Here is a 16,398-nt window from a genome sequence, read left to right as displayed (position 1 = left end):
ACTATATGCTTTCATCATCTGTCAGTTTTATAGCTCTGTGTTTTGTAGTATATAATCAGTGGTCATTGATCAAGAACAAGTAATTATCCTTTGAATTACCTGGGACTCAGCAGTTATACAATTTTCTAAATAATGTTTCTGCCATTATTTGTGTCAATGAGAGAGCTGTACTATAAGAAAAGTCAGGAATTACAGCCACTTTGAATTGGAAAGTGGTCTTTACTTGAAATTCTAAACATTCCTTATAAGAAAATAATATAGAGTAAAGCAATGAGAGGCAAACTGTTAAGGTTTAATTCATTCATCATTGTGGTCAATGGCTGTTTTGCTTTTGTTTTAAAAGTCTGCAAGATAAGCCTTGTGAGATCAGTTTAGTGAAATGCTGAACACTGAGGTTGTGTTCTAGCCAAGCACAGGAAGAAGTGGGTGTAATCCTTTTAGGACTTCTGTTATGGTGAACATTGAACACATTTGCACATTTGCATTATTGAACTGTGGCATTGTTGAAAAGTGCAAGTATCTGTGTTTAGCAAAGCAAGATGTGCAACACCATAGATGGGATGAGTTTGGAACCTTTTTATAGGAATAGCATCTGAAATATACATCTAAAAGACAAGGTTTGGATTCCATTGTTAAAGACATTCAGGGACATATAGTCTTGCATAGGCCATCTTCAGTCCATGAAAACAGGGTCTCATTCACACCATATTATTAATGCTTCTGTAGTAAACATTTCTAAAGGCACCTGTTCTTAGCAGTATCATTCATCAGGGTCATGTTCTAGAGAGTTGATGACCACACTGAGAAGAAATGTAATTCTTATAATAAGATGAAGAGATAATTTATACTCAATGATTCAATAGATGGCCTACTTGATTGGAGAAGTGTTTGGTTTTAGAGTAAATGATTAACAATACAGCTAATTAAGTTACAATGGCTCATCCACAGGTGAGAAGATATTTTGTTGTCATCTACTTTTAGAGTTGTCATTCTATGATTTAGCCTGACTCCTTAAAAATATGTTTTGACTTGCCTCTTTTTACCAATCTATATTTCTTTGTTTCAAATGTGGCATTAATTTTTATGTTAAATCTTATTTAAGACTATCCTAGGAAAATGTTGTGGATTGTGCAGAGAAACAGTGGATGGCACTGTTCATTCGCTGCTCTAAAGTGGTAAGAAATGCCAGGTTTAAAAAGGCTGTATTTTAAAATAATAAGAAAAAAAAAAAAGTAATTGACTCCTCTAAATGCATACACACTGGGCTTAAGACTATCACATCTGTGCTGGGAATGTCATAACCAGATTGGGGATTTAGCACGGCTGCTTTAAGGGATGCAGGGTTTTTGAGTAAAAGGTGATGAAGTGACTGAATTACATTCTGAATTCCAGTGGTTCAGCTACATCAGTCTTATTTATTTGAAATGATACTTCTGCTTTGGGGGGCTTCTACTATAATTGGACTTTTGCATCAATGTGACTCATCCTGAGGCACTTGAGGACAATACTGCTATCGCTGCAGCAGAATAGCTGGCATGCTTGTCCCAGATGGCTTCCTGTGAGATGACATTCAGACTGGGGAAAAGAGGGAACAATTTTTAATGGCATTTGGAAGCCTTTTATGGATTACACTCACAAAGCAGATGTTGCTCTGTAGTGTTCACAGCCATTTTCTCTGTGAAGGCTACACTTGTTTTAGCTGAGCATGGCTTCACAAATACCAGAAAATGGAGACTCTTTCCCCTCCTTCTCACCCCTCTAACACTTTCTACCCTGCAGTGTATATGGTATGGATTAGATTTCTCAAAAGAAATGAAAGCTTTGATTTCTTTTTTTTTTCCCTGGAAGGAAGGCATTGAGGCACTTGATATGTTAAGTTACAAGTGGTTTTTACCACAGGTATTTTTTTAGTGTCATTGTAAACAGAACAGGCACTTGGGATAAGTGGAATGCAGAGAATGCCATGTGTCCCCAGCACAAGGACAGGAGCCTTCTGCTTTCATCCAGGAATGCCCCAAAGCTTTATGAACATGAATGAAATCCTGGAAGGCTGAACAGCTCAGTGAAGCAGCGACACAGTGGTGACAAGGGCTCTGATTCATGAGCTCTGCTAATTTATACGGCAGTGATTTAAGAGGATAATTTGACAGGCCCAGGGAACTACCAACTCGACCTCTTTGCTGGAAGTTAGCCTCAGAATAACAGAAGGGGCTGAACAAACAGTGTGTCTGCTCCTGGGCTGCTAAGGTTCACATCCAGGAGTATTAACTTAGGCTGCTAGTGATTTCATTTTCTATTCATATGCCAGGCAGTAAGTTAAGGTAAACAAGGGCTTTCATTCATGATTTCTGACAGATTTAATTGTGCAGTGGGTGTGATCTTAGCTCCCTCTTCCACCAATGCAGCTGAATTTGACAGGTCAGTGTCGGGTGAGCCAAGTTTCTTTCAAGTGTCCACCGTATAATTCAAGTGCTAATTACGCAGGGTATTCACAAAGGGTAACTGTAGGTAGGGGAGGCTTGTGTCCTTAGACTCCTTCTAGAGTCAATGGAGTTCTTCCAGGTAATTATACAGTGTTTAAGTTAGGTCCCTGCTTTCTCTATAGGCTACAGAAGGAGCCTGGGAAGGCTAGTTTCCAGTGCCCAAGGATAGCCTTCTGAATAATGCTCTTAACTGTATGTGGAAAGGAAACGTGTTACTTTGATCATCTTTGCCTTAAGACATTTGTATTATGCGTTGTTCTCAACCTCCCAAATTATTTTAAATTCTTATTTTATCCAGGTTATGCTATAAATACAAGTATAACTATTCTGATAGAATCTTTTACAAGATGCTTTTGGATAACTTAAAAGTTGCTGTTCTTTCTGGTGACTTAAATAGTATCAGCTCACATATATCAAAGGAAAAACAACACAGAGAAGAAAAAAGGCAAACAGAGCTTTCAAAAAGGTACTGTTATTACAGACAATTTTCTATTTAACTTAAAGAAAAAATATGTATAGAAAGGAGACTTTCAGATAGACTGAGGACACATGCTATTTTTCTAATGGTAAGTACTATCCTGGGCTGATCTCTCATTTTGCAGAGAGATATTCAAAATTGTACAACACTCAAAGCATTGCATCAGGAGAGCAAACATACATGGATCATTCATCAAAGACTCTAGGATTCAGGTAAAAATGGTTGAGCACACTTTACAGGGTCCACAAGGATTATACCTCACTGCATCATTCAAAAGTTGGGGTTTTGCCCTCTAGATAATGTCTGAAGAGTAAGCTTGTGATCCTTGTAGAATCAGTGTGGCTCATTATTCAGGAACTGGATTTGAACATTCAGAGGATCAGGAACTCTGTCACATCTAATGGCTGTGACTACTGCAGGCCATAGCTACAGCCTCCAACTGAACCAGCATCATTGATATTGGCATCCAGGTTACAAAGACGTATGATCTATTGATTCTCCTCACTTTTTACTTTCGAATATATGTAAATGCCTGCATAATCTAGGGGGGAAACAACAAACTTTCCCTTGTAATGGGATGAGCTTCTCTTAAAAACTTTTTTTTCTTATATTGGCATGATAATCTACACGTATGGTCAGACCCGGGACACAGGTATTTCCTTTCACTTGAACCCAGATAATGCTTTACTCTAATATGTCCATGGAGGCATGCTCACTGCCTATCTTCCCTCATTTTTAGGCTGGTATTCCATGAAACAGAATGCCCTATGCAAAGCTCACATTTCTGTCAACAGGTCTCAAGACAGGAGTATGCCCTGTCTTGCCCCAGATTCTCCTCAGACTTCTTTGTTTCCTCTTCAACGATCCGACCTTTTTGTGTTTCTTCAGTCCCCATCTGAATCTCCTTCAGAGCAGCTCTAGGGATTGCCTTGCCTGTGCATTCACACGTCAGAACTGGCAGCTTATTCCTATGGCTCAAAAAGCCCATTTCTGTTGTCTCTGTTCTGTTGTCTTGCCACAGGATCTCCACACACTTTTCAAAGGAGGCTAAATGTTGCAGGGACACCAAACATACATAGGGATAAACAATGACCTCTAAGCTCTGACCATGAATACCAATTTCAGTGCCACTCTTAATGCAACCTGCAGCAAAGCTCTCACAAAATGGTTTGTAGGCCCACCAGGACCTTCACATTTCTGTCATGAACATAGGGAAATTGGCAGTGGATATTTGGCATTTGAATCGGCAATATGAGGATTCAAATGCCTGCAAAAGGACCCTGCCAAAGGACAGTTTGCACTCACCAGAATTAACTTATCGCTCTTTGCCAAGCTCTGCTGTAGAAAGGCAAAGCAGAGGAGGAGCATGCTATCCATCTTCTGAAGGCCTCTCAGGCACTGGGACATCCTTCTGTCTCCTCTAGAGAGGTCTTGGGATGATACAAGCCTTCTGGGATATTTTTTAAAAGACCACAATCTCCTTCACCTTCTTGCCAAGGTGCTTGTTGGCTATGCGGCCTTTGAACTGCCTTATACAGTGATGTCAGTCGCTAGCTATTGGGAGGATGTCAACTGTTTGCAAGTGTTACCTGGCTACCTGCCAGCAGTTCACGTGAGACAAGTTCTCGGGCACATGGCTTGAGTCATTTTACTACATCAGGCCCACACAGGAGTGAGTAAATCCCATGTGCGGAAAGCTGGGACCATGCTGCAAACATACCAAGTCTGACCTTTTATTTATGATGTTGACAAGAACTGTTAGTTTAGGCATTCTGACAAGTTTAAAACAGAACCTTTGGATGTTCGGTTCCTGAATTGGCCAGTGTCTTGGAGCTATGTCAGATGAGTTGCTCCTTCTGTAAGTTTAAGCAGTGGCTTACATCTTCCCTTCAGTTCCTCTTGTCCCAGTGATGTTCTGTCATGGCCAAGTCAGTTCTGGTACCAACACCTTCTAAGCCTTCTAGCCTGGAGTTCAAGGCTTCTGTCCCTCCTCCTGAAATTGCTAAAATGAAACTTCAGCATCCTTATGAATCTTAATTTTACCTCTTTCCTTGTTATATAATGGGTGATGTGGGGCTCTCATTTGCCACATAATGTCTGCTGCTCTGTCTAGCGAGAATTCGTGACCAGTAATGGAAAAGAAATATTATATGAAGTCTCTAGGAAAGCAAGCCTGGCCTCTTTTTTACCAAAGTGGTGATTTTGGACCAATGGTCTGCAACAGGTGGAATCTTGATATTTCCACATCTTTCCACCTGTAAGTTCTTTAACAGGTTGGGGTGCCTAAGGTGTCCCTACCTGTGAAAGATCCTGTTCCACAATGGCCTTCATCTTAATCCTCAGGACTTTTAGCAGACTGCCTCTGTCTCTGAAATTCTTTCCTAATTTGCTTTTGCAAGATACCAGGAAATATCTAAGACCTTATGGCTGGCTCCTTCTATGTAATATTTTTTGGAACAGAGTGTTCCTGCAGATGCATTCCTAGATTGTTCCCAAAGCAGAATATGAGCTGTACTTCAATCAAGAAATCAACCTGGTTTTGTTTTCTGCAAGCTGAGTTTGTCCCTCCTGTTCTTGAGGTCAAAAGATCTTTCAGAAATTCCCCAAAGTTATTTTTACTGAGGTCCAATGCCACTTCTACTGAAAGACTGTCAAAGCAGAGAGCTGGCAAGATAAAAAAAATGCAGATGACTCACCAACATGGAATACAGTTCTGTCAATAGGACACAGTACGCTAAACTCAAGATAAATCAGTGGCCTCACTAATAAATATCTCTGTCCCTAACTTCTGCTGAGCCACCATCTGGAGCTTTATCCATACCTTCAGCAAGCATTCTGGCACCCAGAACTGATGTATTAGAGTAGACAGTTAGGTTAGGTTTGTCAGGCCTGAATGAAGAACTTTGAGACCCAGCCCAAGTGAGATGGAAATGTGCAGGGAGTAGGGTTTAGTGTCTCACACAGTCGGTAAATGTACTTGTGGCTTATTACTTGAAGGCAGAAAAAGAACATACTTCTCATTGAGTACTTCAAGCTGGCAGCTGGGCAAGAGACAGCACGTGGCTAGCCCAGAGAAGCACATATGCTGGTTGCTTGGCTAGCTGCTAACCAATGAAAAAGATAATGTCCCTGCCTTCCCAACCAGGAGAATGAAGAGTCTCTCTCCTTTTCATGACTGTCAATTTCACAAAACTTGTAACCACTGTATCTGGAGACCCCTACCCCTCTCAAGTTTGACTGAAATTGGTAGATGGACTCCAAATTCAGGGGAAAGGCTGACAGATGTGGAGGGAAAGGCTGACTGCATTATTCTTATTTCCCTAGGGAACCAAGGTAAAAGTGGTGCTGGTTGGACGGGAGTATAATTTAAAATATAAGCTTGCCTGAAATCAGGGTAGATCTCAAGGATCCCTAGTGGCTCTTGTGTCTCTTAACAGGCTTTGAACTCTTCGTGACTCTGTAATTACTGCCTGAAAGCAGGAATAGATTTCTTAGAAATATGTCAGTAACTCTCCAGTTCTTCGCCTTCTCTCTTTTTAAAGCTAGGTAGTGTGTTTGCTTTTCTGCATAAATTGGGGAGACAATTTGAGCCATTTATTTAAGAACCAATATGAATACATAGCAATATTCTGTAATTTATTTTTTCCTTATTTGTTATTAGTATTCATTGTTCAAGCAGCCTGCTAATATTTGACTCTTTATCAAAGACGGATACAAAAAGAAGCTTTAAGTGCTTCATCCCCTTAATGCAATCTGTTGGTAGTTTTCTTTCTCTGTTGAATAGAAAGCCAAATTTTTTCTTGATCCCTTTTATATTACTGAAGCATTTATAGAGTGAGTTCTCATTACTCGTGATATTTTTGGTATTGAATCTCACATTGTGTTGTGGCCTTTCAGATTTTGGTCATATATACTCATGCTTCTCTCTTATACTGTGATGGCATGTTTCACTGATGCACTGCCAGCTCTCCTTAAGTTATTTTCCCTTTAGACCCATTTCCCATGAGACTTTAGTTCCTTGAGAAGGTAGAAATCTACTTTTTTTCACTATTCTCTTGCCTTCCTTTTACAAGTGTCATAAACTCTGTCATTCCATCATCATTCCTACCTAAGCTGCATTTCACCTTTTCAAGCAGTTTCTCTGTGTTAATTAGGATAAAATTTAGAAAGACTTTCCCTTCACTAGGTTTTGCAGCATCAACAGGATGTCACTGACACATTCTGATAATCTGCTGGACAACCTGTGTTCTGGTGTAATCATTACCCAACCAATTACAACCAGCTTTTTTTACCCTGGATGATTTTGCCTCTTTTTTTTTTTTTTTTTCCTCAGAAAAAATCTCCAAATCTCCAAGACCCTCAAATCCATATCCTGTTTTCCCTGTTGGTGATGTATAGTGAGCATCCTACATTGTAGTACTCATGTTCTCATAGGTTTTTATCAGTAGAACTCTAAATAAGGTTTAATTTACTGAACTGTAAGATTTCAGGATCTTCCAAGAACCATGAGGACTTCCAGGTCCCCTCCTTTATACCACATTTCTTATATTAATGTACTGACAACCAGCATGCTTGATCCATTCTGTCTGGTTTTGTCTCTTCCTATGACCCTGTAATGTATAACCCTATTCCAAGTAGTTTTAGGTCCTCAGCTAAGTGGCTGTGGTTAATACCTTCCTGTGAGCTTTTATGTCAGCTCCTTTCTTCAATCTAGTCTAAGGCTTCCCTACTAGGTTATAAAGCTAGTAGATAAAGAGAGCTTTTTGTGAATAAGCCCCTGACAGGGAAGATGGTCTTTTAGACGACATCCTGCAAGTAATCATTCCTTTATTTCCAGGACACATCCAGCCTTTGCCTCAGTCTTGAACTTCAATAAGGAGGAAGGGTGTAAAGAACATTTGAGTTTACCTTCATCGCCTGTCCTGTAATTACTTTTTCATTTTCTCAGGGTCCTTCATGGCAAGGCCTATGCTGATAGGCAGGAGAATACAAAAATCAGTGGGATGGGGCAGGTAAAGCTGGTAATGTTTTGGCAACCTCTTGCATTCAGGCAAGACAGCAGATATCTCAGAAGATCAGGTGCCTTCAGCAGATGAGTCCATCTGAGATCCTCAGGAGGGAGTCACCAGTTACTGTCATCTTTTGATCCCTTTTGGGAGGCTTAGAGTTAATCTTGTGTGTGCTGCTCAGATCAAAGTAAAACTCTTTTCATCAGCATATTTTTAGAATAAGAGTTAAAGTGTTGAGATTATCTTCAAGTTTAGGGAATGCTATAAAACACACTTAATAAATCTATAAAATAAGGCTGATGAATATTCTGCATTTTGCTTATATGGAAATACATGCTCTAAAATTTAACAAAAATAATTGTTCTGACTTTCCTTTTCATGGGTTATAGTAAATCCATAATGGATGTAAAATAGGTACAAGTAGGACACATTACATACCCTTTAATTTAATTTCTTTTCTGTCTTTAAAAGTTATTAAATATTTAATTGTTATTTATTTTAATGGCTTATTGATGAAGGTTGTGGCATTTCAGCAAGAAGATTATATAGTCCATATCTATAGACTTCCTTATAAGGCCTGAGAAAGGAAGGTATTCTGGCCATTCCTCCAAAGGGAAAAAGCATGGAAGTGATTTACTTGGGATCCAGGAAGAGAGAAGACATCATAAGAGATATTTTTTCCTTCTAAAATCAATTGAAAGACTTTCATTAACTTCTTTCATATTAGCTTAGCCATCTCATGTTAACTGAGAAGGTATTAAAGGATAAAGGTGGATCCTTAGCTGATGTAGAAACTTGGGCTCATTAGAAACTAAGCCTGTGATTTGGAGGTCTAGGATCTCAATTTGTAGAAGAAATACTTCGGAGCAGTATTAGTCAATTTTGTTGTTGTTGTTGTTTCTTTTCTGTAAAGCAAGCTATACATAAGAAATATTTGCACAATATAGGCCTTGGAATCAATGTGTGCTCTAACTTGATCAACCTATCATTTTGCTTTGCATCAAAGAAGATTCTTCCATGTCTATGTCTTCTTTGTCATTAAAGCAGTCTTGTTCATTATTGCTGAATCAAATGTTTGAAACTACAAAAATAAGCGACTTGTCTTCACAATCTTTCAATTTTAGAATCAAGCAGATTGAAGATCAAGCTAACAAATACGCCCAGAATAGAACTGTTGATGAAGTAATTAAAAGGCTGAAGGACACAGTGATACAACAGGCAGAAACTACTAAAGACAGCTTTTTTGCCTACAACAAGCAATCACATGGGAAAATTAATAAAGCTGGCTTGTGGAAGGTAGGAAAAATGTTAGCTATTTTTCTCTCTCCTGTACTCTTCCCAGAAAGATACTTATTGTCTGAGCAATGTGCATGCTTACACAGATAGCGTTAAATTCTCCAGGACTGTTTCAGTTACTGATGAGCTAAACAGATCTCATGCAGGTTATTATATGAGAAAGAATCTCAACTTGTCTTTAAAGACATAAAGTCGTCATCGTGTAGCAGCACTACACCTTGAAAGCTCCAACTGCTCCCAGTTGTCAAAAAGATCATGTATGAATTGGGACTGGCAAGACACAGTTGGGATTTGGAGGTCTAATGTCAACCAACAACACACCTCTTAGGTGAAGTGAGCGGGCATACCTTAAAGAATCACCTAAGCCTTAACTCAGAGTCCTTAAGCCCTCTTTGCAACTCCACAGTGGTAGCTGGTAGGAACTGGATATAGGTAGGTGAAGAATAAGATTCTTAACAGATACAGCATGACACTTCAGGGAGAATGACCTAGCTAATTTTATACCATCTTTCAGATTTCTGAGCCTCAGCTTCCTCCGAACCACTCTTGGACTGCAGTGTGGCTCGTGATCATGCTGGGACCAGGGAGCACGCTCTGGGCTCCCCGGCTCTCTTCCTTGCTCACTCTTGCTCTACTTTCAAAGGAGCCCACAGTGACTGTGTCAGAGAAATCTCATCCAGATGTCTAGTAGCATTTCAGGGCATAGACTTGTCCCCAACAGGAGAGGAGAACCTTTCTGTAGCTCTTATTTGAATTCAGTGGATTTGATCATGTTGTAAATTTCCAATGTAATCATTTGATGTTGGGTGGCTTTTGATACTGGGTTAGCTGATCTGGGTACAGCACCTTAGTGCTGAGAGGATCCACAATAATACGAATGTATTGAAATTGTATAGTTTTTACTTGCCAAGACTTCCAATTGAATTTTGTAGGTGTCTTTTTTGAGGTAAGGTTTTCTGTGGTGTTCCCAGGGCCCATCACAGCCTTGATGGTCTATCTGACTGCATGTTGTGCTTTGGACAGACTTGTGAGGTCGTGGATTTGGGATTGTAGCTGTGATGCTGATGGTACCCACCTGTACATTTCTTTCTTTTCACATTTCAGAGCAAATGCTTTGCTGAAAGTTGAGACTGGGCAGGAGAAGAGACATGATGGCAGTGATATTTCCATAGTCTACCTAGGTTTAAGCAAGAGCTGCTGCTGAATAGTGTTATGACAGTAATGCATGCTCTACCCTTTGTCCAGGCACTGAAGTAAGGTAAGAGTCAGCAAGGGTTAAACCAGAACTGTACCTTTGAAAATGGCCTGCATAGTCCCTTGAGAAACTTTGTCCCAATCTGTTTTTACTCTGGTTCTGTAATAAACATCATCTTCCCATCTGTGTACCATCGACGGTACAAGTTTTCGCCAGCTACTGTTGCAGGGCCAAATGTGCTGACTGTAAGGGGGGTGACAAGCTGTTGCCTTCCTTTCTCTCCTTCTCGACATGGACCCATGAGGTATGTGCTCCACATCATATGACAGGAGGAAGGCTGTTACTATAGAGCCTTCCCCCATGAACACTGTAGCTGCATTCAGCCACACATCTTCTTACCCTCAGGTGGATATCCTTCTGCAATTGTGTGCAGGAAGTGAAATTGCTTTGAAATGAAGGGGAGGGAAAGGGGGAGGAGAAAACACATAAAATATTTTCCATTTTTCTTAAAATTTTCTTGTTATTAATTAAGAATGTGTTAAGCTGCAACCCTTCTTCCCATACAGATCTGACATCTGTGGCACATACCTTTGGGACATTGGCTTTGGTTGCTGTGATTTACACTACAATGTGATACCTAAGAGGCTTATATGTTGCCTGCAGCTAATGCGTTTTGTCACTGTTAGGTAGAACAAACTCATTCTACCTGCTGCTTTTTCTTCTGCGTTGGCTGTCTGTGTACAACTCACATTTAAGATATTTGTATAGCACCAGAAGCTATTGAACAGTTAGTCTTTGTGATTTCATTGTTCTTTTATTACACTATGGATGATGTATTTCTCAAGTTTTGGCAATGCACAAAGGATAAAAAATCATCATGTACCTGTAGCCAGGTATATGCATCACTGCACTGTGATGTTCTTGGACCCTGCAAGCTCAGCAGAGTCCACCTGGCTAGAATACCGCCCAGGAACTCTGCCCTGCTGCTGCTGATTATGATCATTCAAAAGGGGCATGCTTCCCTGCAGTAGTCCTGTTCTGCCCTGCCTTGTGCTGAGTGCAATAAGCCTGCCCTGGAATGGATGAGGACGAGAGCTCTGCGCGAACAAGGATGATTAAAAGGGATTCCTCGTCAGAACTGAAGTGACAGACTACCTTATGTCTCTGGGAACTGCCTGGGCATGTGTGTTTTCAGGTGAAATGCAGACTGAAACTGATTCTCCATCACTTGTGGTCTTCAGAGATCTCTGCACCTTTTGCAAAAGAAAGGGTTTTTCCACCTCATCGTCTAGGTAGAATTCCAACTGGGAGTTTTCACATTCTTCCTGCTTTAATTTCCCTGACACTTCTACCAAGATGTTCATCAATCCCTGCCCTGGGAGCACAGCTGCTTTTCATCCCAGAGCTCGTGGAGTTTCAGTGGTAGATAACATCTAGAAACGGGTGTCTAGCACCATTGCAAGCAATGTGGGTAATCTCCCCTGGCCTCCAATTGCTGCTTCGGAAGGATGCAGGACTCTCTGTATCACATCTGCCAGCTGCATATAGATGGTTTGGATACATTAGGTTGTTGCAAATGGTGTAGGCAATATACATGTCCCAAGTGCATTTAGGTGGGTAGGTTGTGAAGCATTTTGGGGTGCCACTGAGGTTAAAGTGATCTACAGTGGTATGCTGTTCTTTGACTGGATCCTGACTCTGTAGCTGGGCAGATGTGCCAACGCCATTGCCCACCTTATTGGCACGTTTGAAACTGCTACGCTGACCTACAGCTTCATTTAGAGCAGCCAGGCAGCTAGCATACAGCTGGGCAGCGTTGCTCGTCCTCAGAGGTGGAATAGGTTACTCAAACAGTAATAGCATAGTGTGGTAGTGGTAAACATAAAAGCATACTTGTTTTCTAATCTGTTATTCCAGGCCAAGCCATAGAAGTGGGCAAAAGATGTCTGCCCAACTTGGAAGTGGATAAGCTCTGATTATTTGTATAACATTATGTTACAGCAGCATTAAGGGAGTGGGCAGAATGCACCCTTCTATTCCTCTGAAGGGTAATTGATCTTGGTATGCTGAATAACCCAAAAATGCAGACATAAAATCACCAGTTAACCTTTTCAGGGTTATACCAACACTCTTGGTTCTCTGTGTTTTTCTCTACAGCTTACAGCATAAGGACACCTTTTAGCTGCTTGCTTGTGGAGTACCAAAGGTGTGAGGTGGGTTAGTGAAGGGGGGATGCCAAACTGCACCTCCTTTACCAAGGAGTAACATAGTACCTCTGGCTTCACTGGCCTGGCTCTCCTAGGAAGTGGGCAAGTAGGGACAGACCCTGCTTTTGCACCTTTGGACTTGTCTAATTTTTAATATAGTTTAAAATCAGGAAGATGGTAACTGAAGCTCTGTCAGGGGTCCTGGGGTAACATCCACAATTTGTATGTGTGCCTTCACTTTTGTGAAGCATTACAATATCTCCTTCCTGTGAGGTTGTCATCAATCCTCTTCCTTTAAATAAGACTTAGAAACTATGCCTTTTGTGAGCCATTCAGCACAGGACAATGACCTAGTCGTGCAATTTAATATGACTTAATCTTGTATGCAGTTTTGGCAGAGTTTTATAACTTTTTTTTCTCCAGATGAAAGTGCTAATAGTTGAGACTGTTGTCACCAACATTACTATTGTGACTGATTCTTGCCAGCTTTGATTGGATTTGTGCGGCCAGATTTCCTTATCGCAAATATTAAGCATTTGATCTGATGGTAAATACTTGTTCAACAGAACATAAAATGAGCTTGCTTATCCAGAAGCTTTACATCCATAGAAAGGAATGATAATTTGCTAATTATTCTCACTTTTTTAACACTCCTTATGCTGTTCAGCTATTTAATGATTTTTTTCTTTTAATCTATACAATTAACTAAAATATAATGGCAAGAGTAATCGCTGTAGGAACACTTGGAAAGTCAGGACAGAGCTGTGCAGGATAGTTATAAAGAAATACACCCAAATCAGGAGTTACAAAGCAGCTGAAGGAAACGAAAGGTTTTGGAGAAAGCCCTCAGCAGCAGCAGGGACTGCAACTACAACTTTTCAGGGAAACAGGAGGTCAGAAAAGTAGAAGAAAACCAGACACCCCTCCACAGTCGACTGCCAGGTAACGTTAAGAGGGGCACAACGGGAGACTGATGCTGCTCTGGCCTGCTGCGCCTCTTAGATGCAGAGAGGTAGAGGGTCTGCAAAAAAAAGAGAAGGGGACACAGGAGGAATGTAGGAAGATCAGAAAGTTCCCTGCCAAAATAGATTACCTAAAATGGATCCCCAAATCTGCTTTGAAGAGCAGCAATGCAGAAGGAATCATGCCTTCCACCTTGCTGCAGCTGTATGTGGTTCAGGGGCCCGAGTCCATTCTGCAGCATTTCTTGTCCAGGAGGTAGTTGTGGCAGGCTTGTGGGGAAAAGTGGTAGCAGCAAATTCTACAAATGACAGTTTTCTTCCAGTCTGCTAAATGAGCTAACATAATTTCTTCTGGCACTTTTTACTTTCCAGGTGAAGTTTAATCTTAGCCTGTCACTTGGTGCTTTTGCTTAAAACGCCAGTCTCAAAAATATAGTCAAATTTTGCTCTCTGTCTCCTTCTGTGTAGAACTGAAGTTGTACAGAATAGATCTATATTTAAATGGCTTACTGTAAATGTAAGGAAGAGAGATCAGTTTTCAGAGTAATTTTAAGTTGAGCCATAGGATAAAACACCCAGATATTTAGTATTCAAAATGGCATATTAAGCAAGAAAATAGGACATTATATGACTTGTTTTATTTCTCTTCTAGCAGGTGTTCGAAGATCATGGCATGCCAATGGATGGCAGACAATTTAATCTACTAACAGAAAAGCTAGGGTTACCAGATGGAGGCTTGAGTTATCTGGATTTTGTGGCAATACTGGAAGGTAAAGGAATTTTAACAGCAAAAAGCATGAACCAAACCTTTCTTAGAAAATCCAGAACTTTTCCCTTTCGAGGAAAGGCTATTGGTGAAATTAGGAAGAGATAGTAATATGATTTTTAGCACACAGATGACCTTCCTGTCTGTAGTTCTTTGACTCCTGATCCAGCTAAGCTGCTGAGTATCTAACTCAGGACAAGATGGAAACTGGAACATGTGGGATGTGAACTAACTAAAGGTCCACAGACAGGTGCCATGGAGCTCTCACTAGCAGACTGCAAAAAGTAACTGACTGACTGCTCTGCCTTGAGTAGATCCTAGTCCTCAGCATTTCTAACTCCAATTCACAGTCTTGGAATTATGTTGTATCCTAAATTACAGTGGATGATTTTATAGTAGTGATGTCCAGCAACTTTTTCTGTTCTGTGTAAAAAGCCAGAAGACAGTGACTAGTCCTTTCAGGAAAGAAAGATCTGTTAGTAAGCCATTAGTGATGACTTTAGGTGGCAGTATATACAACTGGAGCTCTGTGGTGTGATCTGGTTACTTATTGGTTTATGATTTTAATTTAAAATACTGCTTTTGAATGTTAAAGCTCTTAAGGGACGTTGCTACTAGAGAATGCTGAAATGTGGTTATCTATAGTATAATTGATAGTTTTATTAGAGTATCAAGAATGCCAGTGAGAGAGCAAGGTTTACTGTTGGTGTAGATATAGATGTATTGTCCACCCATATAATGAGGATGTGGTCTTCATTGATTTACTGTTGCTGAGGAACGAATACCAGAAGAATATATTCGTAATTTGGGAGCGCATTTTTTCATCGCAGCTATCTGCCATACCCCATCAGTAATTTCACTGATTTCAAGGCACTGTAAGTAAGGGGGTTGATTTTCAACTCTTAAAAATTAAGCTGATGGAATCTGAGCTGATTTCTTACAGTGGAACCCTGCGTGCAAACTAAAGCTAGTAAGTAATCATTCATTTCTCATTTTTTTAAATACTTATGCTTTAAGTCTAGATTTTGTGGGTAAAATTCTGATGCCACTGAAGTCAACGGCAGTTTTGCCACTGGCTTCAAGGCCTGTTTTAACTTCCATATTATGCCTCTGTTATTTTTCTCAGAGGTGTGCATTTACTTTTTTCACACTGTTACTATTATTTTCTGCTGTCATTATTTCTCTTTTAGAACTAAGACAAGAGGGAGAGCTGACATGTGGCTGGCTGACATAATATTCAGGTTTTTCTTCATTCAAGCCTAGAAGTTTAGAAGTTTGTTAATATAGCCAGCTAATTATCCGTCCACCAAAATATGTGTGCCTTCATCCAGTAGCCTAATAAAAGATGTTTGAAACAGGTTAACCTCGGGGAAAATGAGTGTGCCAGCTCTTTGATTTAAATCAAGAATCAACAGTGTTTTGTCTGTATTTAAAGTTTTTGCTTTTGCCAATTATGAGAGTCTCAGCTTTTCTTTCCATACGTTACTATATCTCATAGTTTTAAAAGGAAGTGTGACCCACATTTAATATAAAGTCTCAGAAGCCAGAAGGCAAAGAAAAAACCCTCCTAACTTTTATTTTTCAATGATTTGTGATTCACTGGGGTGGAGGGTGGTCTGTAGTTACAGAAAAAGAGACCTGATTTTCTTCTTATAAGCTTTAGTGGGAAGATAACACGAGCACAAATGTTCTTGACTAGACTTCAATAGAAACTGGAATTGAAAAAAGGGAAGGATAGTGCATGTCTGTATGGGGGAGTAGGGTTTAAAGGGTAAAATCAGGAGAAGTTAAAATGATGCAGTGAATACTATTTAGTGATTCTTCAGAGTAGTTGTACAGGCTCTTGTGTGTTGGTGTATGTAAATTTTTAAAAAGACAAGAAACGTTCCTTTAGAACAGACCATTAGCTTAGCATTTTTCTTATTGATCAGGAGTAGGGTGTAGTGAAATGTCAGTGTGTACATTTTTCTTTGCAAGTTTTTCCCGTTTTAAAATCTGATGT

At 40.1% G+C, this 16,398-nt stretch overlaps 1 protein-coding gene across 1 annotated transcript in view; it reads left to right on the top strand.

Moving 5' to 3' along the window:
- Positions 1 to 16,398, top strand: part of EFCAB6 (EF-hand calcium binding domain 6) — a 113,843-nt gene that overhangs the window by 51,088 nt on the left and 46,357 nt on the right. Inside the window, 2 exon segments of the mRNA XM_072884312.1 lie at positions 9,095 to 9,266; positions 14,283 to 14,400. Of these exon segments, the coding sequence (XP_072740413.1) occupies positions 9,095 to 9,266; positions 14,283 to 14,400 (290 nt within the window).

Source organism: Ciconia boyciana, chromosome 1 (assembly GCF_034638445.1).
Source record: "Ciconia boyciana chromosome 1, ASM3463844v1, whole genome shotgun sequence".
Classification (NCBI taxonomy): Eukaryota; Metazoa; Chordata; class Aves; order Ciconiiformes; family Ciconiidae; genus Ciconia; species Ciconia boyciana.
The sequence above is the reverse complement of the archived record's forward strand: the minus strand, read 5'-3'. Positions and strand labels throughout refer to the sequence as shown.